Below are 27,965 nucleotides of genomic sequence, written 5' to 3'. Positions count from 1 at the left end.
ACAGTCCTGGCTCACAGCTCTGTGGCCGTGCCCGAGAGAGAGTGCTGAGCAGCTGGAAACAGTGATTGCGGTACCAGGGGGTGAGGGCTGCTGGAGAGGAGCTGGGCACGGGGGTGAAGGGAACCACTAGGCCAGAGGAGGGTTCTTCCCAGACAGGCCAGGTGGGAACAATGGTGGGCTATGAGCCGGAGGCATGGGCCCAGGTTCCTGTCATGGGCTGAGTTCCTGTCCAGTGCCAGCCTCCTGTTCTTGTTTTTAAATGATGTAATTCTGTACCCACAAGGTGAAGAAAATTTGAGCGGTACAAGAGAGCAGGAGGAAGTCTGCTCAGCACCCCACCCCCACCTCTGCGCCCTGCTGCCAGCATTTCCCACCACAGCCTCTCCTAGTCACTGCTGCCACCAATGTGTATAAAAGCGTCTTTCTTGACTCCTCAACTTTGGGCACCATCTCTCCAGTGACAGGCGAAGGGAGCTTGGGGAGGTGGCCTCTTGCCTCTTCTGCTATTTGATGGCCTTATTGCTGTGCACTCTGTCTCCCCTCCCCCCCCCACACCCCTCATGTGGCACAGCTGGACACTCAGGCCCCGTGGGTAGGCTCCCCTGGTCCTCCACACGCTGGCCTACTCCCTGGGTGTGTTGTTGCGGGTGGGCAATCTGTGCCCCAGCTCACCTGTGAGTAGCCCTGGGCAGGCCCTGTGCCCTCATGGTGGGAGGCCAAGGCTGGAGGAGGTGCCTGGAGGCCTGCAGATCTTGCTGCTCCCACAGTCCCCCCGAAGCTCAGTTCACAGCCTCTCCCACAATCCCTGGAGCCTGAGTGGCCCCTGTGGGTGCTGGGCCTAGAGGCAGGGTCACTGGGCCCACCCCTCACCAAGTACTGGGCTCTCTCTGCCCTTGTAGGAGGTGTTCCGGCGGCACCGAGGGCTGCAGCTCCTGGCCCTGGTAGAGGAGGTGCTGCCCCGCCACGGCAGTGGCCGCCATGGGGACTGGCACATCTCCCTGAGCAAGCCCAGTGAGAAGGAGCAGCATCTTCTGATGACCTTGGTGGGCGAGCAGGGTGAGCTGGGCAGCACCGGCCCAGCAGCTCCCAGGAGGCTGCAGGAGGGCATTTGTGGGGATACAAGGCAGCGGGCTGAGTCCTGGTTGGTTCTGGAGAAGAGGAGGTGGTGGCCCCTGGACCAAATGGATACAGTGGGGGCAGGGCTGTGGGAGAGGCCGCCCCGGGGCCACACCTGTTGCATGGTGGGTATCTGTGCATCTGCATGTGAGCCAGTGGGTGGGAAGCAGGTACAGGATGGTCTGCATGTTCTTGGGGCACAGGAGGAGGTTGGGAGTCTGGGTGGAGGGTCCGATGGGCAGCGGCCGCGCTCTGCTGACGGTGGTGTCTCCCCAGGGGTGGTGCCCACTCAAGACGTCCTGTCCATGCTGGGTGGCATCCGCAGGAGCCTGGTGGAGGTAAGGGTGCAGGCCATGCTCCTGTACCCCTGAAGCTCTGGGGCGGGGCTGCCTTCCCTGAGGGCGTTGCAGGCTGTGGCGTGAAGGGGCCCTGAGTGGCTTGGCTGCAGTCACTGAGACCCAGCCCTCTAAGGAGCACAGCGCTACCAGTCGTGGTACAGGTGATGTGGTGCCAGGTGCAGACCCAAGCTGCAGAGGGCAGTGGTCGGGAGGACACAGGGGAGTGGACCTTGGTGGGGTGTGTCGGAAGGTAAGCGGAGTTCTCTGGGTCAACAGTGGAGAAGCACAAGTCTGGGCCAGGAGCTGTGCAGAAGTTGGCTAGGTGGGAATGATGTGACATGGTTTCCAAAACCACAAAAGAAATCATCACCAGGCACTCCCTGCTGGGGATTGGCTGGTGCTCTGTCAGCTGGGGTGGGGGAACACTGGTTCCGGCTGCCTGGCTGGCCCTGAGACCTGGACCAAGGAGACAGGCTGGCCAGCCTCTGCTCCAGATGCCTCTTCCCTGAAGGGGAGACCCTCAGTTCCTCCCCTCCCTTGGGGACAGCCTGGTGTCCCCCAGACTCCTGCCTTTCACTGTGGAATCCAGGGGCCTGTCAACAGGGCCCTGTAGTGTGTGATGGCAGAGTTGAGGCATGCGTGACTGTGGGCCCTGCCTCCTTATCCAGTGACCCATGCGTCCTGCCTCCTTATCTAGCCTGTGCAGGGCAGAAGGATGGCCTCTGAGGCTGTTTGGGGTTTTGATAAACAGACTGGGTGCTGAGAGCCAGATTTCATTCAGTTCTCCCATCCCACCTTCACCATCACCCAGGGATTGTGGGCAATGAGCGAGGCCCCTGTTGAGGACTGTTGATACCCCATTTAAGACGAGAGCTGAAGCCCAGAGCAGGGAGGTGACTCGCCCCAGATGGCACAGCTAGTGAGCAGTAGAGTCAGGCTTTGGACTAGACCTAAATGACTCAAGAGCCTGGGCCTTTCACCATGAGGCTGTATCTGCACCACCTGGATGGCCACCAAGAGCTGTTCCAAGTTGGCAGATTTGAGGTTCATGAACTGGGGGCGGGGGAGGAGGTGCTGGTGGAAACTTGAGCTCAACCTTCTACAGACCCTCCTGCCTCTTCCCCTCTTCAGTATTCTGGCTTTACTGAACACTTCATTGAGCCTGACTTGGCCCAAAGGCATGCTGGGTCTGGAAGTGTATGTGGCAGATTTAGCATGTGCACTGAAGAGTAGGGAAGAGTACTAGAAATACATAGGTGGTTCACAGGAAGAAGGGCTAGTACCTGGCCTTAGAAAGGGGGCCTGTGGCAGAAAGGGGGCCTCCCAGGTCTCTGCACCCAGAGCCAGAAGACAGCACCCTCCCCCTGGCATCTGGCATCTGATGGTGGCACTTCACATTTCCTGCTCCCCTCCACCTGGGATGCCCAGTTGGGACAAAGCAGCCTCTTGGACAGAGAAGGCCAGCCTGCCCAGGACTGCCTGCTGTGTGGGAGGGTGCTGGTCACATTGGGACCACTCCAGTGAGCAGAGGAGGAAGCCAAGAGGCTGGGGATGGCCTGGGATGTGGATCATCCCAGCCTCCTGTACACTCTCTGGCTCACATGGCCAGAATGATAGCAGAACACCCCTGCCCCCACAGGGGAAGCAGTGTTTCAGGAGCCTGAATGGGTGGGTATGTGGTGGAAAAAGTGAAGAGAGGGGCTCACAGGTGCCTTTGTCTTTTTTCAAAGTGGGGGGATGGTTGGGACTGTGCCAGCATGGGGCCAGACCTGGGGGCGGTGGGGGTGGGGGTGGGGGTTAAGGCTACCTGCAAGTCCATTTAGGGCCAGATCTCCGCACAAGCAGAGTTGGGGTGGGCAGAGCTGAGGCCAGTATGTGAGGGAAGGCTGAGAAGGGAGGTGGGCAGAGTCCTTGGTGAGCACAGGCCAGGCATGTTGCCCACCCTGAGCTCCAATCTGGGGAGACCTAGTACCCCAGGACCTCAGCTCAGAAGCCGGCCCTCCTGTCCCCAGATTGGCATCCAGAACTACTCCACTACAAGCAGCTGCCAGGCCCGGGCCAGCCAGGTGCGCAGTGACTACGGGACGCTCTTTGTGGTGCTGGTGGTCATCGGTGCCATCTGTGTGGTCATCATCGTGCTGGGCTTGCTCTATAACTGCTGGCAGCGCCGGCTGCCCAAGCTGAAACACGTGGTGAGCGTGAGGGTGGGTGGGCAGGGGGCCTGGTCCGGGTGGTATAGGGGGTCCAGCTAGCCGGGCACCTGAAACTTGGGGTCCTTATTTGTGAGTGAGGTGGCAGTTACTAGGGGGTGGGTACTGTGAGTTGAAGTCCTTGTCCAGGGCCCAGCTCCTGGTTGTCAGATGCTGGAGGTGTGGGTTGTGGGCCCAGTTCCTCCTGGGCAGGGCGGCCTTGCAGACGCCCCGGTTGGGGGTGGGAGTGGGGTGCAGGCAGTGCACACCTCCCTTATTTTCTAGGAGTCTCTGGGGTGGTGGAGGGATAGACGGTGTCAGGGAGGCCACAAGGCTGATAAGTGTAAAGGGTCAATGGTCATTTTAAGAAAGGAGTTGAGCTACAGGACCAGAAGGGGCTGTCTGTCCGCTGTCCGTCGAGGGTCCGACAGGGGTCCCCTGTCTAGGGAGGGTCTGGAGGGATGTGGGGCGGCGGGGCCGGCGCGCCCGCCCAGCCGCCCCTCCCGCCGCAGTCGCACGGCGAGGAGCTGCGCTTCGTGGAGAACGGCTGCCACGACAACCCCACGCTGGACGTGGCCAGCGACAGCCAGTCGGAGATGCAGGAGAAGCAGCCCAGCCTGAATGGCGGCGGCGCGGTCAACGGCCCGGGGGGATGGAGCGCGCTCATGGGGGGCAAGCGTGACCCCGAGGACTCAGACGTGTTTGAGGAGGACACGCACCTGTGAGGGGCTGAGCCCCGCCCGGCCCGGGCCTCGGCGTGGGGTCCTCTGCCTCCCCCTCCAGTGACTCTCGACGCATCTCGGCACCCCCCACCCCCCCGACCCGACGCCCCGCGGGGCGCCCGGGACCCTATTAAAGCCGCCGGGAGAGCACGCCGGCCCGTGGTCCGCCTAAGCGACTCGTTCTTACTCTGGGCTGGGGTGGGGGCGGGGCAGCGCGCCCAAGTCGGTCCTCCGAGGGCCAGGCGCCGCTGCCGAGCGCCCGGGCGGGGCGGGGCGTGTTTATATCCGGCCGGGGCTCTGAGGTCGCCTGGCGGGGGTCCGGGCCGTCCGCGCCATGGATACGTGCGACCTGTTCTCCAGCTGCAGGAAGGGGGACGTGGGCCGAGTGCGGTGAGGACCCTTGGCCCCGGGAGGGTGCCGGGTGGGTGACCCCGCCGCAGACCCTTCCCCCGTGGGCGCCCAGACGCCGAAGCAGGGCTGCCTAGGTTGCCACAGTGCTCTGGGGTGGAGCCGGGGATCGGGGAGCTCTGGCGTGACTCCTCCAGGGGGTCCCGGAGGAAGGTACTGCGACGAGAACGCCCGGAGGAGGAGAGGAGAGCGCGGAGAGAAGAGAAGGGCCCGGGCGCCAGACCCTGGGGGCCGGCCTGGGACTCCGCGATTCGTTTCTGATGCGCTGTGGACCCGGAGCTGGGGTCTCTAGTCCTCGGAGATTCGGAAACTCCCCAAGTGCGGCTAGAGCTGACTGGGCGCTGCAGTCGCCATCTCCGTGGGCTGCCTGATTGGGATGGGAGGCACCTGCCCACCTTCGCCAATTCCTGACCCGCACAGCTCCCCCGCTGCAGGTGCCACTTGTGATGCTGCTGGGAGCGCTCTTGAGGTCGGCCCAGGTGTCTCCCCCAAGGCACTTCCTCCTCTGTGGTGGCTCCATCACCACCCTTGTTGATTCCCACTTCCCCACCCCACCTGCTGCCCTGTCTCCTGACATCCACCTTCTAGAACCTACCTTTTTGTCATTTCCACATCACCAGTATGCCTGCAGCAGCTCGTGCTGGGCCTTGCCACCCCAAGCAGCCAGAGGGCTCCCACAGAGGCAGAGGCCCCTTCCTCTCCTCCTTCCCAAAGGCTTTCTGCCCAGAGGCCCCTTCAGTTCTGGGGCCTCTGATGCTGGGTTTCCCATTGCCACTCCGTGGTCTCCTTGTCTCAAGTGCCTTTCCTGTTCTGCTCAGCCCTCACCCGCCCTCACCTGGGGAGGCTTCCTTCCTTCCCCTCCTGAAGGTTTGCTCTCCAGACCAGGAACCTGGCCTGACTCAGCTCTGACTTCCCTGCCCAGGTATCTGCTAGAGCAGCGTGACGTGGAGGTGAACGTGCGGGACAAGTGGGACAGCACCCCGCTGTGAGTGCCGTGGGGGGAGCAGGGGTGGTCAGGGTTGGTGGCGCTGCAGGCCTGACAGCACTGGGTCCCTTCCCCTCAGGTACTATGCCTGCCTCTGTGGCCATGAGGAACTTGTGCTCTACCTGCTGGCCAATGGTAAGTGGGTTGGGGGCGGGGGGCTGCATGCGGGTGTTCACAGTGGCTCTGGATCTCTCCCCTTCACCTGCATCCCATCAGCAAGTGCTTTTAGCTCTGCTTTGGGAACTAGTTCTGCGTGCTGCTTCCAGCAGCTCAGCATCTCCCTGCAGTTGATGTCACCTCTGGCCTCAAGGCTGCCCCTTCACCTGACCAATGGTTTGTTGCCCTTTGTGCAGGCTTTCCCGTCTGCCATGGAGCTGGATGCCCTGTCAGGCTGGGAGCTTCCCCAAGACCCACACTCCCCCTCCCGCCTGGCCTGGTTCCTCAGGGCCTCTTCCGTTGCCATTCCTCCTGCTCAGACTGCCCTTTCCCTTGTTCTCATGTGGCTCTCGTTTAGTTTAGGCCTCTGCACCTGTCACTGTCACAGTCCATCTGTGGCACCTGCCACCACTGTCACTCTTCGTCTTACTTAGTTTTTCTTCAGAGCGGCTGGCATCAATTGCTAACCTGTTTTCGCTGTCCTGGAGCCTCAGTACCCCCTCAGCTAGGGGCCCATCTGTTTACAGTCTGTCTGTAGAGAACAGGGCTGGCCACCGAGCTCTCTGTCTCATGTGGTCTGGGCGTGCTTGGGCCCTGGCTGGTGTGTGTGTGTGTGTTGGGTGAGACTTTCCCCTGGCCCCTCTCCAGCTGCAGGGGGCAGCCCCATGGCCCTGCTGATGGGAGAGCCATGCTTTTCCCAGGAGCCCGCTGTGAGGCCAACACCTTTGATGGTGAGCGCTGCCTCTATGGAGCGCAGAGTGATGCCATTCGCCGGGCCTTGCGTGAGTACAAGCAGGTGACGTCCTGCAGGAGGCGGGATCACTACTACAGCTTCCTGCTCCGGTGAGGAGACAGCCCTGCCTGGTGGGTCTGCAGTGGGTGTGGCCTATGGACCGCAGGCACCCTGCTGGGGGGCAGGAGGGCGGGGCATACTGCTGAGCACCCCTGGACTGCTCCCCAGGCTTCTGGAGCAGGGCATCCACAGTGACGTGGTCTTCATGGTGCATGGGAGGTCTTTCCGGGCTCACCGCTGCATCCTGGGTGCTCGCAGTGCCTACTTCGCCAACATGCTGGACACCAAGTGGAAGGGCAAGAGTGTTGTGGTCCTTCGGCACCCCCTGGTGGGTCCATGGTTTGGGGTCGGGGGTCAGCAGGGGGCTTGTGCTGAGTGACTGCCTCTGACTGCAGTCTCTGCCCACAGATCAACCCTGTGGCCTTCGGCGCCCTGCTGCAGTACCTGTACACAGGTGAACCCCGGGTCTGGGTAGGGAGGGGCCACAGCACACCCAGGTGCTTGTCCCCTGCAGTGCAGGGCAGCCTCAGCAACCTCCTGGGTTGGCTTTTCCCACCTGGGGCCAGGCTGGGCAGAGGGACTGCCTCCTGGAATTCTGTCCAGGCAGCAGGGTCCCGTTCAGACCCTGAGCCTCCCTCCCGTGCTGCACCCACACCCAGGCTGCCTGGATGTCAGTGTGGAGCATGTCAGCGACTGTGAGCGCCTGGCCAAGCAGTGCCAGCTGTGGGACCTGCTAGGTGACCTGGAGGCCAAGTGTGAGTTGTGTGTCCAGCCTCAGGCCCAGGGCCGCGGGCAGGAATTGGCAGGGCTGCCCCGCGCCCTGAAGCTGTGCTCTGCCCTCCGCAGTGGCCTCCAAGCCAGGCACGTGCGTGAAGGTGCTGACCATCGAGCCCCCGCAGGCAGACTTACGGCTGCGGGAGGACCTGGCCCTGCTGGCGGACTGTGCCCTGCCCACTGAGCTCCGGGTGAGCACCTTGCCTAGGAAGGGGCGGCGGTTTAAACCTAAGCCTGGCACTTCCCTTTTTTCTAGCCACACTGCTGGCTTGTGTTCTGTGCTGTGTCTGGATCTGCAGGTGGGGCGGCGGTCACCTTCAGGTGTGAGCAAGAGCAGGCCCTTGGCTGGGGCCGGCTGCTGTCCCTTCTCCCGCCTGCTCTGATGGCACCTCCTCTCTGCCCCCCAGGGTGATCTCTGGGAGCTGCCCTTCCCTTGCGATGGCTTCAATGGCTGTCCTGACGTCTGCTTCCGAGTGGAGGGTTATAACTTCCTCTGTCACAAGGTGCCAAGCTTTCTCCCCCTGGACTCCCACCCCTGCCTTAAGCTCTGGGCCCAGGTCCCCGCCCATCCTGAGCCCAGCTTCCCCTAGGCCTTCTTCTGCGGCCGCAGTGACTACTTCCGGGCCCTGCTGGATGACCACTTCCAGGAGAATGAGCAGCTGGAGGCCCAGGGCAGCCTCCTGGCCATCACCCTGCACGGCATCTCACCTGATGTGTTCACCCACGTGCTGTACTATGTCTACAGTGACCACACGGAGGTGTGTATACCGGATGGGGGCGGAGGGGAGGTGTCGCAGGCCGCGGGGCTCCAAAGGGGAGCGCCCAGCTCTAGGGCCAGTTCTCCGTGGTGCTGGGGAAGGGAGTGTGGCCCCATGGGGACTTTTCTATAGGTAGAGGGGCCTTGATAGGTTCCAGAGCAGGAATGACAGCATCAGCGACCTGGGATGCCCAAGTTCTCCAGCTAGAGGCGGGGTGGGGACAGTCACCTCAAAGTCCCACAAGGGTGTTGGGGTTGCTTCAGCTGCCCTAAGGCCGTCCCCACAGACAGGGCAGCAGGAAGCAGAGGGTGAGCATCACTGCCACACAGGCTAGTTTTTGTTTTTTTTTTTTTTTTAAAAGCCCCAAAACACAATAACTGAGGAAGAGTTTGTTGTTCCTGGTTTCTCTCTGAGGTTAGTGCCCAGGGCAGGTGGCTTACAGGGCCCCGAATCATCCCCTCCATCTTGTCGCCCTGGTGTGCCCTGGGGCAAGGTCAGCACACTGACTCCCTGAAGGGCTTGTGGTGGATGCTGCCAGCCATGGGGTCCCCATCATAGTTGCCTCAGGAGGAGGGGGATACTGGTAGGCGGTTTCCTCTGGTCCTGGTCTTCAGGCAGCTGGAAGCTGTGCCTCGAAAAGGCAGGTGCGAAATGTGGGCTCTGGCCTCGGGACTTGAGGCCCAGCTGGCCTGTGACATGAGCCCCCAGCTCGCCAACAGTCTCCAGGTGTCTTTCTGCACCCCCTTCTTCCCTTGCAGCTGCCACCTGAGGTGGCCTATGATGTGCTGAGCATGGCTGACATGTACCTGTTGCCAGGCCTGAAGCAGTTGTGTGGCCGCAGCCTGGCGCAGCTGCTGGATGAGGACAGTGTGGTGGGTGTGTGGCGTGTGGCCAAGCTATTCCGCCTGGCACGGCTGGAGGACCAGTGCACTGAGTACATGGCCAAGGTCATCGAGAAGGTGGGTGTGGGCCCAGGGTGGGGAGGGGGCTGGCATCAGGAATGCCCTAAACTGGCCTGTCCACAGCTGGTGGAGCAGGACGACTTCGTGGAGGCTGTGAGGGAGGAGGCAGCGGCTGTGGCAGCCCGGCAGGAGACAGATTCCATCCCACTGGTGGATGATATCCGCTTCCACGTGGGCAGCACGGTGCAGACCTGCAGCGCCATGCAGCAGGCGCAGCAGCGGCTTCGGGTGCTGGAGGACCTGCTAGTGTCCATTGGCCTGGAGTGCTGACCAATGCACATGTGGCTGTTGTGTGCTCAGGGTGTCCACCCCCTCCCCCGCCAGCGCACACTCCTTGTGCCTGGGGGCCCCTGGGAGGGTCACCTTGGGATGAGGCCCCTTCCCCAGCACAAGCCAGTCCTAGAGGCCCTGGGGCTGGGCACCACTCAGGGAAAACTGAGGTGGGGGAGGTCTCTTAGGGCCTCCCCTGTCATCTCCCCCCACCAGGCCTGTCTCCCTGGGCAGAGCTGGCTTCTCTGCACAGAACAGCCTGGTGGAGGTGGGAGAGCCTGCAGCAATAAAGCTTGAATTCACTGTGGGGGCCTGTGTCCCTGGCAGGGAGCCCTGGGGAACTCCCAGCAGGACCACCTGGGGCTGGTGGGGAGAGGGCCCTGCAGCCCTTCTGGTGGGACAGGGCTTCCCCCTGAGTTTCCTCTTAGAGTGTCCCACCTGCTCACCCTTGGTGGCTCTGGGTGGTTTAGTGGGGCCAGAATTAAGAACAGACTCTGAGTGCTTCTAGCACCCACTCCAAGCAGTTCTGTCCCCATGCCCTCAGACCAGACTGCGTTCTGCGAGGCAAGACCCCAGGTCCAGTGGACCTGGCCCGGCATGACTCCCTCCACTCCCCACCCCACCAGCCACTGTCTGCCCTCAGCCCAGGGCCTGCTTCTCTTATGCCTGTGTCTGAGTGATAACCGTTGAAGGAAAAAGTATTTCCATGCATTTTACTGGGAAGAATCATATGCATTTCTACCCAAACCCAGGATCCCCAGATTTTCCACATTTGGAGAAATAGACCAGCCAATGACAAAATAAGCAACAACAGAAAAGAAAAAGCATGTGTTTAAAATGAGTGTAGGGTGGCTTGTGTGCCCCACCCCCACCCGGGGAGAGCCCTAACAGTGGGGCAGGTCAGAGATGACGGTGCTGTGCTGAATCCTCGAGGAAAGGGGAGCAAAAGGGAAGCCCTGTCATCCTGCTTGTTTATTTGAAATGTCAGTATTTCATTCACCATTAGTTTTAACTTAATAAAACATCACATTAAAATATCACTTACCTAGACTACTAAGATTTTTGGTGCCCCTGAACTATTTTTTTCACCCATTCTATATAATACTCCTCACCTGCCGGAAAAAAAAAAAAAAAAAAGGGCTTGCTTAGCTTATATTTTTCTATCTGGAAAACTACAGAGCCTTCAGTGCCACCTCCTCCTGCTGCAGATGGAGGACCCCAGAGAGGCATGAAGACACCCTCACAGAGGTAGTGGTTGCCCAGCCTGGGGCAGCCTTAGCTCCTGGAGCAGACCTTTGAAGGCATTGAATTAAATTGCTGGCTTTGGGAAAGATGAACCACAGCCTCAGGCAGAGGGCTTCTGAAGGAAGAGGCCCTGGAGCTGGGAGCCAGTCTCAGGCGCCACAGCCCCACGGGCTTAGAGCCAGAGTCCCATGGCACCTACACTGAACCAGGAACCTGGGAGACAGCAGCCAGAGCCCCAGTGTCCTTATGGGTCTCAATGGGGGCAGCATTACCAGCCATCTGGAGAGTGCACTGCTGCTGAAGAGGCCCCAGCAGGGCGGGGCCTCAGCAAACCTCATCTGAACTTCCTTTCCTGGAGATGATGGAATGTGAGCAGTTCCAGGCACACGGCATAGCCTGTTCTTACTTGTGGAGTCTTGGAGATGGACACTCATGTTCTCCTGACCCTTTAGCCTTCAGGGTAGTTGTCACTGAGCCTCTGTAGTAGCCGCTGTCCAGTCTTCACATCCCCTTCCCACTAACCTCGGTCCCAGCTCGCTCTCGCCTGCCTGCTGGCCTCTCCCAGTGGACACCGAACCCAGGTATCCCACAGAAAACCTGGACTGGATGCCTGTCTCTCCCTGGCGTCTGAACCCCTCCTCTGCTGTGGGCCCCAGCTCATTTTCCAGCTTCCCTGCAGGTAGCTGTAGCCAGGCCACCAGGTTCCAGACCTGAGCAGAAAGTAGATGAGGTCTTTGGTTTAGGCTGCCTTCCTGTCCTCCCTGTGGCTGGAATGCAGACCCTGTGGCAGGAGTGGGAGCAGCCACCCAGGTCCACAGGCTGGAAGCCACAAACTCAGAACTTCGGGGCAGCAAGGGGGCACTGCCCCTCCTTCCAGCCTCTGTCTGCTCATGGCCATGTCCTCCACCCGAGGCTCCTGATGCCCTTCCAGCCAGGGCTGTGGTGCTCTCCACATGCCAACCTGCTGTGGGTGCCCCCAGTTCCTCAAAGTCGCACTTTGGGGACCAACCTGTACTCCCTTCCTCCATCTAGCCCTGAGCCCCCCTCAGACGTACCCCTTCTCGTCTCCTGCAGAGCCTACCTGGCGCACCACTGTCTCTTCCTGCTCCGAGATTAGGCAAACTGTGTCACCCACCCTGGTTCTGGGGGCAGCTGCAGGGCTGCACAGCACCTGCCAAAGGACAGGCCCTCAGCAGGAGTGCCTATAGTCCATGGATGTGCTCAGGATGAAGGGTCAGCCCAGGAAGGACTCTGCCCACGTGCCACCCACCAGGCTCAGGACGTAAGGAGAGCAAGGGCCTGGGGAGCAGACCATCTTTCAGGGCTACATCCACCCAGCGGCCTCCACATGGGAGCAGGGCCACCTCTGCCCAAATGATGGAAAATTCATCAGAAGTCATCGTAGGAGAGCGGGCAAGGTGGTGGAGCAGAAAGGTCTGAACTCATATCCTCCAGGAGCTCCCCTCCTCCATAATCTCACCTCCTCCGAGAGCACACTCAAACTACAACTACCTGCAGAACAAACATCAAGGAAAAGGCCAGAAACCTTCTAGAAACTAAAAACAAAAAGAAGTGAGCCAGGAGGGAGAGGGTCAGGGCACAACCTTACACAGCCATTGAGAAAACTCAGGTTAGAATCAAGCAGGGCCAAGGTGGAGAAGGTTCCACCTCCCATCGACCTTGAACCTCAACAAACACTCACTGTGATGCACCAAACCACAGGCCCACAGGTGCCAGGACCTTCCCAGGCAGACCATACAAGACCAAAAAGTGGCGGTGGCCCGATTCCTGGAAACCCCACCTCTTTGCCCAAATAGCTGGAATGATGGTCCCACGTATTAGCCTGTGAAATTACCCAGACCATAAACACCCGGGTCTGCGCTCACTTGGCCCCACATCCACCTGTGGACTGTGCATCCCTAACAAGCGCACGCTCACATTGCATGACTCGCTCCTGAACCCCTTCCCGTGCGAAGCTAGGCCCTCACCTGGGCCATCCCCAGGGACACAGGGACATCCAGGACAGGACCATCCTCTCGCCCCTCCTCCTACAACAGGAGGAACCAGGTGGATGGTGTGGGGGCAACCTCGTGATACAACCAAGCCCCAGTGACGACCAGAGACTGGAGAACATTAGCCTGCGGGGTGACAACTCTGGGCTTACGTCGGGCCCCCAGTCCGGGGTCCTGCAGGGAAGACCAGCCCCCGGGGCAGAACAGGAAACAGACTCCTTCCCTGAAGGTCACACAAAGCCCCAGGTGCCCGGGGCCCAGGTCAGAAGCTGTCACTCCTCAGGAGCATGGACCAAACCCACCTGCTGTCCTGAGAGGTTCCCAGGGAGTGGGGGCTCACCCTGGGGACACAGACCTGGCCTCCATCCTTCCACCCCACCAAAGGTAGCACCAGCGGCCCCTACCCGTGGGCAGGCTAACACAAGCTGTTATGCTGGCCTCAACCACCAGGGGGCAGACACCAGAAGCAAGAAAACCAGATCCCACAATAGGCCAGACCCTGCCCTGAGGCCAAGGTCCTGCCTACCCAAAAGCCAACAGGACCATCCAGACACCCTGGACCCCACATCCCCCACCAGCAACTGAAACAAGCTCTGGGGTCCCTGGGCCCTTCAGGCAGACTCCAGGATCCAGCCCTACCTGCCAGTGGTCCAGCTCTAACGCCAGGACTGAACTTTACCTGCCAGCTGGGGGGCAGCAGCCCAGTCTGGGGGATCCTGGCTCCACCCACCAGTGAGCCAGCACTAGCCCCAGGGTTCTGCTGGGGTCCTGCAGCTCCCTTGTGACCAGGTCCCAATAACTAGCAGCATCTGCACAAGACAGAGGCTGGCAACCAACAGACCAGGACCAACCAAGCCCAGCAGACTACCTACAGAGCCAGCCCCCCACAGCAGAAGGACAAAGCAGCCCTCTTGACCAGGACTCTAGAGCATGTGGCTTGGGTGACAAGAGTGGAGGGCACTGCTGGGACACATGGGACCCTCCTACAGAGCCCACTTCTCCAAGGACGAGAAACATAACCCACCGAGCACAAATACCAACAGCAATGTAGACAAAATGAGGCCAAAAAGAGGAATGCGTTCCAGATAAAGGAACAAGTAAAATCCCAGAAGAACTAAGTGACATGGAGACAGGCAATATACCTGAGAGTTCAGGGCTGTGATGGAGAAGATGGTCCATGAACTCAGGAGGAGGATGGATGCACAAAGTGACTGAGAATGTCGATTCAGCAACAGTAAAGCATTCAACCCAGTGGGCCTTTTGAGGTGAGGCCCTGTTAGGCGTGCACATCATGGAGTGGGCTCTGTGCCCACAAGCCAGGTGCCAAGCTCAGCCCCTCTCCTCTGTCTCCCTGGACAGGTATTTATCAGGGACCCCTGGAAACCAGACAGAAGTCTGATGGAGGACCTACCTCCTGCAGCTCAGCTGTGGGGAGCAGAGCTACCTAGGGTCCACAGAACACCGTTGCAGCAGACGGCACTGACCATGTTGCTGAGGGGGAGGCAGGGTGACTAGACAGGGTGGTCAAAGAGGCTCCACTGAGTGGCTGGCGTGGCGGCCAGTGGACAAGGGAGGAAGGGGGAGTGAAGGTGGGGGCCACGGGCTGTGCCTGATCTGAGTGAGATGGACCATGGGAGGGGCCACCAGGCAACCCAGTGAACACCCCCTCCAGCCGCTGTGCGGGAAAAGGCTGACACAAGCAGGGAAACCAGGTGCCCTGAGGAGGCTGCTGTGGCCACGGGGCACGAGGGAAGCAGAGCCCTGGTGCCATGGTGGCCAGTGGTGTACACGCTTTGGAGGTGGGGCCAACAGGACCTGCTGCTGGGACAGAGCAGTCAGGAGGGTGTCCAGAGCCCAGCCCAAGCCGTGGGAGAGCAGGGGCCCCACATTGGGTGGAGATGGTGGAGGTGGGGCCACATGCAGGGGAGGATCAGAGCTGGTTTCTGGATCTGTGGCAAGTCCACATGGGAGTCTGTGAGAATGCCGGTGTGGGGCCTGCTCCGTGGGGGAGACAGCCACATCCACACACCCGTGGGTATCCTGTGAGTACTGGGCAGCCAGCCCAAACATATCCCACTGTGGCCTCACAAAAGGCCGCTGGTCTCTCCTCAGGGGATGTTATATAGTCAGATCAGACAGACAGGCAGACAACACCATCAGAAAACATCTGGTTTATTAGAACTAGATGTGGCGTGTGCTGGTCCTTAAGTGGTCTAAGCTGATACAAGCGTCCTACACATAGCATGTGGCTGGGCTGCAGTGGCGGTAACAAAATCCTTGTGATCCTAATGGTTTTACGTTAATAATTTGTGAGGGAAAGAAAAGGGAGGGTGGGGCCCTGCAGGGGGCTTCCAGGACTGAGGAAAAGCTGTGGTCACCAATGCCCACCCAACCTCCACCGCTGGAAAGCAACCCCGGTGGGATAGAGCCTCCAGTGGCTGCAGGCAGCATCTTTTCCTACAAAGATGTTCAGGCATGAAACCATTTCCGCGTGCCCAGCAGGGCCTCTGAGTTACAGGGTGGTGTGGAGCTCACAGGTGGGCCTGGAACCAGGGGCCCCATCAGCACATCTGTCCACCCAGGTGCAATTTGGCAGTGTGCAACCACCATAACTGCATGTCCAGGGCCCCTCCCTGGCCTCTGTCCTCTCTTCATCTCGAGGCCAGGCTGTGCGTGACCGGCTTCCTTCCCAAACCCAGATTCCCTGCACCACGGCGCAGGCAGGGCCCTGACGCTCACACAGACAACCACATGCTGGCAGGTAGCAGCTGACCAGCATGGAGCCGCCATCATTGAGGATGACCTCAATTCTAGATTCGCTGGGCAGCAAGGATGGGAAGGTGTGGCTTCCAGACGCATGGCAGCCGCCAGACTGTGCCCCCTGCCCGACCCCAGGCTAGGAAACAGTCCTGTTCAAATAACATTCCTTTTCAATACAGGCAATTCTTTAACCAGATCTGTAAATGCAACTAAGTCTCTGTAAGGGCTTCCATATAAATAAATTCATGCATTGAAAGATTCCTGGTCAAACCACATGCCTGGTATTTAATTTGGGAAATGGCCTTGCCATGCATGCTTTTGGGAGAGGCAGGGCGGGAGGTGTGGGGACTCCCGTGACCTGTGTTGGCACAGCTCGGCGACAATTCCAGGTCTGGCTGCGGGGCATCTGGCGGTTTGGGGTTTGTGATGGAGTTCCTGCTGTTGCTTTGGCCCAGGAGCAGAAACCTCCTCAAGGCTGCCCTGCTGACCAGGCAGGCTCACCTCACTCAGTGCATTGTCTACACTTTTCCTCCTCCAAAGAGACGCCAGAGAAATAAGAAGGGGCGACAAAGCACTCTCTATGGGGACCTGGGCCCTGTTCCCAGGGTGAGTGCCTGGGGGCCTCTCCCTCCCAAAGGTCAGGGGCAGAAGAGCACAGAGACCCCCTCAAGCACACCCTTCCCTGAGGGTCCCTGAGGGTGGACCCAGAGCCAGCCCGGAGGCACAGGGTGTGGGCAGGGCAGCAACTCCTGCTGCCATGGGGGGAGCCCAGGCCTTCAGGTTCCGTGTCAGAGGGCCCGGCAGGGCAGAGGCCTCACTGGGGCCTTGGGGCCTCAGGACTGCACCTTCCATGGGTTCAAGGCCCCCAGCAGCTCTGCACCCCCCATGATCACACCTGCAATGGGGCCTCATCTAAAAGTGAAAGTACCGTGGGTGGGCAGGGACTTGTTTATTGCTGGCACAAGTGAGGGCCAGGGGCTGGGGGCAGGCTCGGCACCAAGAAAGCCAGGAGGGCTGCTGGGGACTCAGGCCTGCAGCTGTGGGCAAGGCTGCCACGTTGGGACTCTCTCTGGCCACCAGAGGTAGCTGTGCCGCCAGCTGTGCCAAGGCCAGGCAGGAGGACCCAGGACAGGCCAGCCCCACCGAGCTCTCAGGGCTACAGGGGGTGTCAGGCGTCCACGCCTTCAAACCCCTGCTTCAGAGCACACGTTACATATCAGCCACTCCACTAGCAACATCACTGTCAGCTAACACCAGGCAGCGGGGAAAGGCTACCCTGAGGCCTCACGTAGAGGCCCGCAACTTCTCCTTGGGCTCCTAGCCCCACTGCCCCCAGCCCACCCCGGCTCCCAAGACAAGGAGCAGACATGACTTGGGCGGGGGTGGGGAGCATATTAAGAAGGTGCGGGTATTTTCTGGGTCTCAGTGGGCACGGCATCTGCCCAGGGAGTGGATGCCACCCCATGCCCCACGGCCTGAGAACGGCCCGCCCAGGCCCTGGGGTGGGTGGGGAGGGCACGGCCCTCCCTTATTGCTGCCTGGTGACGACCTGCGGAAAGGAGGCGGGGCGGGCTCTGCTCTCTCAGAGGTCTGAGACCTTCTATTTCTGCATCACATGTCCACCCCGTAAGGCAGATTCAGGCGGACAGCCTGATATGTGACAGGATTGTCTTGTTTTTGTTTTTTAGTAAACTGTGCTGGGGATTCCTCTAATTCGTGGTTTTTGTTTTTTTGGCGAGCCACATCTGAGAAGCCAGCTCCTGCCCCTCCTTTGCCCGCTTCCCTGACTGTGGCCTGCCACTGGCCATGGCGCTCAGGGTGGGGACCCTGTCCCCATAGCCGCTGTCCTTTGGGAGACCCATGTATTTATCTCACGGAAGACGGAATCGGTCACCTCAGGAAGCTCTTTGTGGAGAATGTGGTAGGCACCCTCATAAATCTGCAATTGAGAGAGACAGGAAGTCAGGCAGGTGACGGGGCAGGGGATGGAGAGGACCCCCTTCCTCGTGTGCCAAGGCCTTGTTGTGGGGTGGTATTCCAAGTAATTAAACTGTCCTAACACTTTTTTGGCAGGTCCCCCCTTAAACCTCCCAGGCCTGCTTGGTCTGACACTCATGCTCCACACCCCCCTCCCCGACCCTGCCCCATGGCCCTACTGTTGCCACGGACCATGTTCATGATGCTTGGATGTGTCTTCTCAGCATCATTCAAAAATGGACTGTGTAACCTTCTAGAAACACCTTCTTCATGTGGTTTCCATGGCTTTTGACCTTCCCGGCCCTCTTCCTGCCTTATGGTTGAGGCTGCACCATGCCACCCTCCTGGGCTGCCCAATGGCATGGCCCAGGTGTGGTCAGACCTCTTTCTCCCTCTCTCCCCAGTGACCACGTCCAGGCCCCTGGCTGTCAAAACCACCCATGTACTGATGACTCAGGATCTGTACCCCAAGCAGATCTCCCTCTGAACACTGTACGTGTGTAGCCACCTGCCTCCATGCCATTTCCGGGAATCTCTAACAGGTATCTCCAAATTTATTTTTTTTAAACTACAGTAAAAATCATGTAACATGAAATTTGCCATCTTAAGCATTGTTGAACTGTACGGCTCAGCAGCATACTAAGGACCTTCACGCGGGCCTACAACACTCTCATCCTGCAAACTGAAACGTTCAATTCCCCTCTTCCTAGCCTTTGGCAAGCACCATTCTGCTTTCTATTTCTAGGGCTTGTGGCTGCTTTACACGTAGCTTACATGCAGAATCACAGAGCATCCGTCCTTTGTGTGGCTAATTCCACTGAGAAGAATGTGCTCAGGACTCATCCATTTGCAGCAGGTGTCAGAGCTTCTTCCTTGTCATGGTGGAGCAACCTTCTGTTGCATGGAGGGTCCACTGTTCCTCACCCTCGGTCCACTGTTCCTCACCCTCGGTCCACTGTTCCTCACTCTCCCTCGGTGGACCCCTGGGGTGCTTCCACCTTGTGACTACTCTGAACTGTGCTGCTGTGAACATGTCTGTCTTTGAGGCCCTGCTTTCAATTCTTTCTCCAAGTTTCAAATGGACAAGTTGGTCAATGTGGGACTCATGGCTCCAGAGCCACTTCACTGTCACCATCTCCAGTGGCAAAAAGAACATTTTCCTCCTTGTCCTCCTCTCTGCACCTGAGTCTCCCCTGGTGGGGGTGCTGTTCCAGTGTCCCCCATTCTTGGCTGAAGGCAAGATGTGAGTCTTTGTGAGCACAGAGCGATAGGGGACGGGGCAGGAGCTCAACCCTGGCCCCTCACCCAGCAGGCTGGCAGCTGTGGAGCTGCCTGTGTCCCTGTAACCTAGTGGGAGGTGGCCCTGGATCAGGGCATCCACTTGTCTATACCTAGGCTGAGGAGCAGAGCCAGGGACATATCTGTCTCCACATGTGCCTGGGGCTGCGGTGAGCCCAGCTGCCCATGCAGGGCCAGTGCCAGGCTCAAAGCCCCTTGATAGGGACACAGCAGATGCTACTGCTCCCTCTGTCCCTCTAGCCAGGATCTTCAGTCCAGCCAGACCACACAAGCTTCTCCACCCAGACAACACTTCCCATCCTGCGGGGCCTGATGTGCCTCTGCTCTCTGGAGAGGCCCTGACCTCAACATTCCCAAGTGACCTCCCTCCCTTCCACATTCATGGTGTGAACCCCCAGCTAGCGACCCGCTGCCCCCTTAGGATCAGCAAACACCTTGTGTTCCTGGGGTCCGTCTCCAGCAGGACCAGACTGGTCCCTTCCCAAGGCACCTGGGGTGGCCTGCAGGGGATCAAGTTGCCACCCTCCCCTGCCCCGGGGTGCTGCTCACCTTCAGTGTCTTGTCCTGGCTCTTGGCGGACTCCATGAGCAGGTAGGCCCCTCTGCTGTCGCACAGGCGGTCAGCAGAGCCCTGGAGCAGCAGGAAGGGCAAGGTCAGCTTGGGCAGGGCCCGCTCCACCCGTGAAACGGCATTGAGCAGCTGGATGCCGAAGCACACTTTCAGTCCTGCCCGGCAGATAAGTGGATCTGCATTGTAGAGGTCCACCTGGGAGGGAAGAGGCCCAGTCAGTCCTGCTCTGGCCTGGACAACTGACCCCAAGTCAGCTGGTGGCTGGCCCTGGACAAGCTCTGCACATTGCCTCAGGTGCCTCTGCTTCCAGGCCATCCTGTGCCCTCCGGGTGTGCATGTGCCTCACGCCAGCTATGGTGACAATTAGTACTTTTTTCTACAAGTGGCAGTATATGTTTGCTTTGATGATTTCCCACAGGAACAGCTCTGAAGGTGTTTTGGCCTTAGTCTGAGTGGATTTTGTTTCCTCTGATCTGTCTCCCCTGACCTGGTGTCACCTGGTTGGGGAGGGTGGGGATCCTGGCCCCAGTGGTGATGATGGACTGGGAAGGACGTGAAGCTGGGGGCAGGCCTGGGTTTCTGTGGTTCCAGCAGCTGCCCCTCTGTGCCTGCTGGGTCTGCCCCTCTATGAGACGTGCCCAGAGGCGGGGTCCACTCTTCTCAGCCTGCCGGCGGCTCAGAATCTGACCCAGATTTTTGTGGGGCTCCCCTGGCCCTGACCATGGTTTTTGGCTTCACCATCTCACCCTGAGGGGATAGGAAGCTGCCTACTTGCTATGGGCTGAGATGGGGTGCATGGCTGCAGACCTCTCCAGAGCTCTCCCAGGCCTCTGCGGGCAGGTCAGAGCCCGGGCTGCATCCTCGCTCACTTCCCTCGTCCTTGCCAGCAGGTTCTCAGCTACAGAAGGGCCGTGTGGTATCAGGATGGGTGAGGGAGCAGAGGGGCCACAGGGATGAGTACAGAGTCAGCTGCCTGTGTGTCCACTGTGTTTCCCTGTTACTCCCCAAGAGGGGGTCCCCATCTCCTGTTACCACCCTGCAGGGCCTTGGCCATGGTTCCAGATCCACATGGAGGGGGGATGGGCCATCCCAGGCCACCCTCCACCACCGATCCCTCCTGTGGGGACCGAGCAGGCAAAGAGACCATTTGTGAAAGGCCACACGAGGAAGTTCTGCCACTTCCTGCTGCTGAGCTGGCGTGAGTCCTGCAGGCCAGCCATCTGTTTGGGCCTGAGAGGATGAGGCAGCAGGGGCAGCACGGCTGCAGCAGAGGCTCATTCCCAGTCTGCAAGGAGGCCTACCCAGGAGTAGGTAGGGCCCCGAGAGCCCTGAGCTCGGGTCCTCAGGGAACTGTTCCCAAAAGGGCAATGGTGACAGCAGCCTGCTGATTGGCACAGACACTGCCCGGCAGCGTCCATGCCGGGACAACAAACAGGAATAGGGAGCACTGCTAGGCACCTCCTATGATCTTGGCACCAGCCCACATAGCCTCATGAGCAGCTGGTGGGGAATGGCTCTCATCACCCTGTTTTGCAAAGGAACCTCCTGTTATTTGTCACCCTAGGCCCTGTACTCCCCCAGAGAACCCCAGGCAACTCCTTGGAACACAATACCCCAGAAGAAAGGCTGCACTCCCAGCCTCCTTTGCAGCTTGTTGTGGTCACACAACCAGATTCTGGCTAATGGGATGTGAGCATGCTGTGTGCCCATGGTCCAGGATTTGTCCCCTCCTCCCACAGGCCAGAACAGACTGGGGCAGGCACAGAGCTGGGGCCCCACGGATGAGTGCTGCACCCCCGGAAGGCACAATAAGATGCTAAGCTTCTTTCCTGGTTCAGCCACAGTGCTGGGTCTCTACCTCTTAGCGGGTGGGCCCCAGCAGCCCCCCAACCTGATCCTGAAGGATATCCCTGTGAATGACCAGGGCCAGAGCCCAGGAGACCTCCTTCCTGAGCAGCCTGGTGCTGCCTACAGACCTGGAGAGGGCTCCAGGTTAATTGCTCTGACGGCCCAAGAGGCTTCCTGCTTTAGGCTCCTTCATTGCCCATGTCTGGGTACACAATGGCCTGTCCTGGACCTTGGGGCAGCTACCAGCTGTGTCGGGGAAAGGGCAGGCCCTGGCGCCAGTCACACTGGCCAGGAAGGAAGGGCATGTCCACTTCTTACTGGGAAATGAGGCTCAGAGGTCCCAAGGTCCCAAGTGACCAGCCATAACCCCAGGGTTTGGGGAGAAGTCACTGTTGGAGCTGGGTCAAGGTTGGGACCCTCTGAGTTATTTCTCACAACAGCTCATGAATCACTAATCTCGGAACACACAAAAAGGCCCTGGTCTTCGGCAATTTCTCACACCCCCCACCCCCATTTCTGGAGCATAGCCATGGGCGGGCACATCAGCGAGAGGCTCTGGACCCAGGTCCAAGCTAGGGCATCTTTGCTCCACATGCCTCTGGGGTGCATCCACCAGCTGAGGCATGAAGTCTTTCTTCTTGGCAGAGGTGGGGAGGGTGTCAGCTGAAGCCTGTGAGATAGATCACCCAGCCCTGACATTTCCCTGTGGTGTGACCTGGACAGGGCTCTTCCCTCCTGAACTCAGTCTGCTGGTCTGCAAAATGGGAGTGATGGGTGGATGCGCCCCAGAGGACACCGGGAGGCTCAGTGAACCTGACACAGGAAGCCAGGGCAGCTGGGGGCTCCTTGGCCTTGGTTCCTCCCATCAGGAAGGAGGGAGGCTCCTCCCCAAGTCCCAGCCTCTCCTGGCACCTTCCTGCCAGGCTGAGGGACTCCCAGCAAGGTCGAACTCAACAGTTGGGACTGCGCCAACTGGCAGCTGACTGGTGAAGAATCTCTGCCCTAAAGCATAGGAAGCAGCCAGCAGCTGGAGTTTCCTTAAAGTCCTGGTTGAGCAAAATCTAGGCATCACCCCCACAGTCAAATCTCTTGATCTAATTTTTTTTTCAGCCACATCCACAGCATATGGAAATTCCCAAGCCAGGGATCAGATCCAAGCCACAACTGTGACCTACGCTAGATCCTTAACCCACTGCACCACAGCAGGAACTCCATCTTGACCTATTTTTTTTAAAGATCTGTTCTGGGATGGATTAAAAGTTATTTTTAATTAGAATAGTATTAGAAATAATTACTACTGAGCCCTTACCTCTGTACTAAGCACCTTACTTGTACTTGCTTGTTGAATCTTTATAGGAACCCTACAGGGGGACTATTATCATTTCATTTTATATATGAAGAGACTGAGGCTCAGAGAGGTTGGGTGAGTTGCCCAAAGTTACACAGCAAGTAAAGACAGAGCCAGGATAATAACAGGCAGTCAGGCCCTATCCTCAGCATCCTTAACCATTCACTCTGCTGTGGTATCTAGAGAAGGGAAAGTAAAGTGAGTTCTGTGGGCTTGGATGGCGAGGAGAGAGGGGGGCATACCTCATGAGGGTACAGACATCTGGGCCTGACAGATGAAGTGACTCGTGGGCCCCAGAGGCTGCCGCCCTTCTCGGCCTGCCAAGGAATGGGGGCTGGTGGGTCCTCTGAACACAGGCACGTGCCTTCCCACACGAGACTTCCCACCTCCCAGCAATGACCCCCGGCACAGGTGCCCAAGTGGGGGGCCAAAAGTCCTGAGCCAGACAAGTAATTCTTAGGAAAAGGATTCACATGCCCACAATTAAGTGACAGTTTACATACACGTGGCTAACCTGACTAGTCTTCCTTCTGCCCAAAATAAAACTGCAGGTCCTTGTTTCTGATGGCTCTTGTCTGGCTCAGGACTTCTGGCCACACCACATCCCCTGGGCAGGTGACCCCTGTGGTCAGAGAACTGTCCAGGGCTGGCATCTGCTCAGCCAGTATCCTGGGCCTCCACAAGTCAGTCAGATCTGATCCACATGTAAATAGGACTTCAACCCCCAGGTCCCAGCCTGCCTTGAGGTCACCATTGGTGCTCCCAAGAGGCTTTGCCAGGTTGTGCTCCTGCTTTCTTGCTAGACCCTGGGAAGGTGTTCAGGAGGGAAGCTGGATGGGCCTACAGAATGGGTGCCTTACTATATCTTGGGTCTGGCAGCTGGAACTACCCCTGATAGTCTCTCAACACAGTTCCTGGCTTTCCTGCTGCCATTCAGCTGCTGACCCCAGGGACCTGCCTCTTTTGTGCTTAGAGCCAGCCATGGGAGTAGGGTTGGGAGCAAGCATGGAACATGGGGTGGGGGTAGGTCAAAGAACCCCAACGTGCAGGGTGCTGGAAAGTGGCAGACCCCTCACTGGCTCCCCCACCAGCTGCCCTCGGTGTGCCGAGCTGTGAGGCTTGCTATGTTTTAAGACATTGGTAAATGATCAGGCGAGTCTTCTGTGAGGATACAAACTATGAAGATGGCAGCTCACAAAGCACAAGCAGCTAAGCCAATGGGCGTCCTGGAGGGTAATCAGAGGTCTCAAAGGGGCTCTGAGGGAGGCTGGGCCTATCTTTAGCCACAGTTATAATTAGTCAAAAGCCTCAGAGAGCAAAGCCTTCCACGAGCTGACAGGAGTCTGCCAAGGGCCATGGGCACATGGCCTCCAGCTACGTGAGCAGAAGACAGACAGGGAGCAGGGAGGCTGATCCCTGAGGACACAGGACACCCTGCATGGGGGGCCAGAAATGAAAGCCGGCAGTGGCCTCTCTGGTCGGCTCTCTGGGTGCACGGAACAGGTATGAGTATAAACCAGCCATATGGCCACTGGCCTGAGTGTAAACCAGCCAGGATGTGCTTGGAGGGCACCCAGCACAATTGTGGAGAATATAGCCCTGGGTCCAGAAGGCAAACGGCCTCAACAAATAAATAGTGGACGTCCCATGGCAGAGGATGGCACTTGGAAGGAGAATGGGGCAAAGACTGAGAGACTGGATGACTATCCATGGTGTGCAGGCTTCGTGAGGTCCTCAACCCTCCCTCCATCAGCTGTGACTGGAGAAATATTTAGAACATTCCAGGCTTTTCAGAGTGGGAAAGATGCATCGCATTCCAAAACACCCTATGCTGAGAGTAGAATAATTAATCCATCAGTTACTTTAGTGTTCTGATCAGGGACTCTGAATGCGTAGACAAATGTAAAAAATGCCAAGTAGCAATTTCTTTGTTCCCAGGAGCACTTCAGAGCCAAGGCTTGGAGTTGAGAGACCTGGGCTCAAATCCTTACTCAGCAGCTGTGTGTCCTTGGGTAAGTGACTTGCCCTCTCTGGGCCCAAATGTCTGCAAATGCAAATACTGGTATCAAGACTGATTTCTCACTGTGGTGAGATGGAGGGCTGCAATGGTGCTACACTGGAAGGTGTTGAGATGCTTCCAGGCATTTTGCCTTTTCTCCCCCACACCCAGAGAGTGTTATGTCTGCATGCCCTCGGCTGTGAGGTGATGCTGCCAAAGGAAGACACCATGCTGACAATCCTGGCCGCCACCGCAAACCCCAAACATCTTGCCTTTGACACTGGGCTGGCAGAGCCAGCGTGCTTCCCTAGAGAATGTTCCCAGGAGCTGGCCCCCATCCCAGCCTGCAGCCCCTTCCTGCAGGTCCTGCCTCCGTGAGCCTGTTAGGCAAATGGCTCTTCTCTTTCTGAGGCTTCATGGCTGTAGGGTTCCAGGAGCAACGTCTTAGCTAAAGAAGTGCCCCAAGACACCCCTGCTAGATTCGGAAGTTGCCTCCCCTGAACACATTTCCCCCTGGGCACTGCTATGTCAGAGTGTTGACAGGGGACTCAGGAACAGGATGGCTGAAACCCCTTCTGTCACATCTTTCCACAGGAGTCCAGCCTTCAGGCTGACCAGCCACCATCCCCTCAGAGAAACTTATTAGTGTTCCTAAGGCAGCACCCGGTTTCCCTGATGAGACAGAAACCTGAAATGTGAGGGTGTGCGACCATGGGCAGGGGTGAGCAGAGGAGGAGGAGCCTGCTGTAGATTCAGACACTTCTGTTTTCATAAGGCCTTCAATGAAATTTTCCATTATTTTGAAAAGAAGAGAGAAGCTCTGAAATTTGCTATTTTCAAACAAAAAGTGTTTGGAACCATTTCATTTCCTTTGTTCCTTCCTCTTCGCCAGTGGACTTTCCAGTAGTGGGAGAAACACCTGGGATTTACACCTCGATGTTTCCTCTCAAAGACCTCAAAGCTGGGACCCCCCTAACTTCTGTGTCTCAGCACCGCTGCTGCAGAGAAGGCACCACAGGGCCTTCCTGGCAGCTGCACATTTAAGACAAAGCCATGACTTGGCTGTGACAGGACCAGAATCTGGGCCCCGGATTGCACCGACCAGAATCCCAAATCTGGAAACCAATATCTAGATGGAGGCACCCCAGCATGGACTTGAGTCAAGAGCTTCAAACCCCAGCTGGGACCCTGACTGGTGATGCAACCTCCGAGCCTTAGTTTCCTCATCTGTGACATGGGTTTAAGGTTGGCTTCACCCATGCCTCAGCCCAGTCTTGCTGGGTCCTGATATGCCCTTTTACCTCACAAATATGCCTTTGGAAGGGAAAATCTTTTTTCTTTACTCAAATATTCTTGATCCTGGTGGGTCAAATCTGGCTCCACAATGTGACTTTGAGAGGGAGTTTTTAAAATGAGGTTAAGTTAAAATTCAGAAGGAATATGGAAGACAAGGGCAGCCTGTCTACGCTCCGGGCCGCCATAGGCCTCAGGACCCCCATCCCAAGTCCCACGCAAACCTGGCTCATAAACAGCTATCTCTGGGAGTTCTGAGCCCTGGTCATGAATGTCCCCTCCTACAGGTGTGACTCCATTTAGGTGCTGCTCTCTGAGTGTCTCCCAGGGCAGGAGACGAAATTCTGTAACGGAGTAAGAGTCTGAGTGCACAGGCCCCAAGGAAACCAGGGCCACTGGACACTGGTGCCTGCTCCACTTTCCAGGGTCCACTCTTCTCTGCTCTCAAGCCTAAGCAAATAACCAAGGCTCAGACAATGAGCCAATAAGAACCAGCCCTGAGACTTTGGTTGGAAAGAGGGGTTGCCTTTTCACTGGGGTTGCTCATGTAAAGCTGCTGATGACCAGCTTTACCTCCACTTGGGAAAAGCTCAGTTGGGAATGAGACCAAACCAGGGCATATCAGAGGTGGAGAGAGACAGATGGTGAATATGACTCTGAGCCCCTGGATCCAGCCATGCCTACTGCCTTCAGTTACAGTCACCAGCAAATCCCTCTTTTTGCTCAAATCACTACGAATTGGGTTTCTGTCACTTACAAGCAAAAGAGACCTGGCTGACACACACACAGCTCCATCTGGTCAGCTCCTCTGCACGTCTGCGCATGGCTAGCAGCACCACCCACCCCTTCCTACCCCATCCTGAAGCCACCCAGCATCTCACACATCCTCATGACCCCATCACTTTGCAAAGCCTTGATGGGATGGTGGTAAAGACGTACAGTGGAGCTAAAACCCAGGTCTCCCAACCTGGCTTCTGCCTTCCAGCCCCAACCGCTCCCGCTGGTCCAGGGTTTAGAATACTCACCTCTGTTTTATTCCTGGAGAGCACGCTGGCGTCAATCCGGCCCAGGGACATGTTTGGCAGGACAAGGTTGAGCACTTTCGCAGCAAGGATCTAGGCAGGAAGGGAAAGAATGTGAGAACAGTGTGTGCTCCCCCACCCCGAGCTCTGCCCCCTAGGGCAGCTACAGTCATTAAAGAAGGTGACACCCTGGAATGGACATCAGCCAGGCCTGTTACCAGGCCCCGCCCAAGGCCCTCCTCGCTCTAACCAGACAGCCTCACTGGTCTGGCTCTGGCTGCTGTGGGGAGCCGGGCGAGAGGTGGCCACATGGTGATAGTGGGATACCAGGCTGGCTTGCTGCTCCCAATTCTGTGCAGCCATCTTCCCCACAGTCACTCATGGGTAGTGACTGATTTTGAATTATTTGCAGAAGCTGCGCAGCTGAGCACTTGTGCACAAGCCACTTCTCAGAGGATCCCAGAGGCACAGCAGGAGCAGAAGCACCCAGTCACCTGAGAGCAGGCAGGACCCTTCTGATGAGACACAAGTTGTGGATTGCCTTGGGAAGCAGAATCAGCAGACTGATTAGACTCGGGGCAGAGGGACATCAGACTCCTGGCTGTGCTGCACAGGCACATGCACACAAATCAGGACATTGCTGGACCTGTTTCCTAAGCCACCAATGGAACCACGCTGTGCAAAGGCACCAGCACACAGTAGGTGCTTACAACATGTTATTCGAATGTGACCCAATTCCAGTCCAGGCCTTGCCACCCCCGCCTCCTGTTGGGTCTGGTGTTTACCCAGGAAAAGCATGAACCTGGATCTCACACTTATGCCTGCAGAGGGGTGCTGTTCCCATTTCTGCTGTGCAGACACCCGGGATGAAAGATGCTATTTCAAAAGTGAGCTGTGAAATGCTGAAATTAGAATCACACGGGAGGTGGTGAGATTAGAATCACACGGAAGGTGGTGAGCAGAGAATTCTTGGTTGTGTTGAAGGCGCCTGTCACAGAGTGGAGAGGTGCTGTCCCCTTGGCACCCAGGAAGGGGGCGAGGGCACTCATGTCCACCCAGTAACAATCTTTGGGGTGTTGGGCACAGTCCTGGGTGTCCAGGCTTTCTCCACCTTGACACAA

At 58.0% G+C, this 27,965-nt stretch overlaps 3 protein-coding genes and 1 long non-coding RNA gene across 54 annotated transcripts in view; 3 read left to right on the top strand and 1 right to left on the bottom strand.

Annotated features, from left to right (window-relative positions):
• Positions 1-4,534, top strand: part of PODXL2 (podocalyxin like 2) — a 43,653-nt gene extending 39,119 nt beyond the window's left edge. For both annotated transcript variants that reach the window (XM_003358547.5, XM_013982020.3), the window contains 4 exons: positions 900-1,056; positions 1,393-1,454; positions 3,467-3,646; positions 4,156-4,534. In XM_003358547.5, the coding sequence (XP_003358595.4) occupies positions 900-1,056; positions 1,393-1,454; positions 3,467-3,646; positions 4,156-4,368 (612 nt within the window). In that variant the 3' untranslated portion in view covers positions 4,369-4,534. The remainder of the gene's footprint in view (positions 1-899; positions 1,057-1,392; positions 1,455-3,466; positions 3,647-4,155) is intronic.
• A 112-nt stretch (positions 4,535-4,646) lies between these two features.
• ABTB1 (ankyrin repeat and BTB domain containing 1) lies at positions 4,647-15,758 on the top strand. 45 transcript variants are annotated; one of them, XM_021069446.2, is made up of 12 exons: positions 4,647-4,755; positions 5,696-5,758; positions 5,838-5,893; positions 6,616-6,757; positions 6,876-7,035; positions 7,116-7,161; positions 7,367-7,462; positions 7,554-7,672; positions 7,889-7,984; positions 8,072-8,239; positions 8,998-9,198; positions 11,791-15,758. In XM_021069446.2, exons 1-12 carry the CDS (start codon positions 4,700-4,702, stop codon positions 11,944-11,946), a joined length of 1,359 nt encoding a protein of 452 aa, XP_020925105.1. In that variant the 5' UTR covers positions 4,647-4,699; the 3' UTR covers positions 11,947-15,758. The 45 variants fall into 45 exon arrangements, with proteins under 45 accessions (XP_020925105.1, XP_020925107.1, XP_084845748.1 ...); XM_021069448.2 differs by having other exon boundaries at positions 10,650-15,758; XM_084989622.1 differs by having other exon boundaries at positions 6,563-6,757.
• MGLL (monoglyceride lipase) overlaps positions 14,885-27,965 on the bottom strand; it is a 194,160-nt gene continuing 181,079 nt past the window's right edge. For 4 of the 6 annotated variants that reach the window (XM_084986679.1, XM_084986677.1, XM_084986678.1 and 1 more), the window contains 3 exons: positions 26,848-26,937; positions 19,314-19,529; positions 14,885-17,427 (listed from right to left, as the gene is read on the bottom strand). In XM_084986679.1, coding sequence (XP_084842805.1) covers positions 17,302-17,427; positions 19,314-19,529; positions 26,848-26,937 — 432 coding nt within the window. In that variant the 3' untranslated portion in view covers positions 14,885-17,301. 6 annotated transcript variants of the gene reach the window in all.
• LOC146397449 (uncharacterized) lies at positions 17,870-27,807 on the top strand. The gene is made up of 3 exons (XR_014823903.1): positions 17,870-18,007; positions 24,469-24,542; positions 27,257-27,807. It is a non-coding gene; the product is annotated as an uncharacterized LOC146397449 (long non-coding RNA).

The sequence above is a fragment of the Sus scrofa genome, chromosome 13, assembly GCF_054392235.1.
Source record: "Sus scrofa isolate SSC_HxYL_T2T_F1_AM1 chromosome 13, Sscrofa_HxYL_maternal_Yorkshire_Landrace_v2.0, whole genome shotgun sequence".
NCBI lineage: Eukaryota > Metazoa > Chordata > Mammalia > Artiodactyla > Suidae > Sus > Sus scrofa.
This window is presented reverse-complemented; position numbering and strand designations above follow the sequence as displayed.

Coding starts and splice junctions, on each gene's coding strand:
- ABTB1 (XM_084989600.1), top strand. CDS start 5,220: ATGCTGCTGGGAGCGCTCTTGAGGTCGGCCCAGGTGTCTCCCCCAAGG. Junction 5,759..5,837: donor AAGTGGGACAGCACCCCGCT/GTGAGTGCCGTG, acceptor CCTTCCCCTCAG/GTACTATGCCTGCCTCTGTG. Junction 7,985..8,071: donor ATAACTTCCTCTGTCACAAG/GTGCCAAGCTTT, acceptor AGCTTCCCCTAG/GCCTTCTTCTGCGGCCGCAG.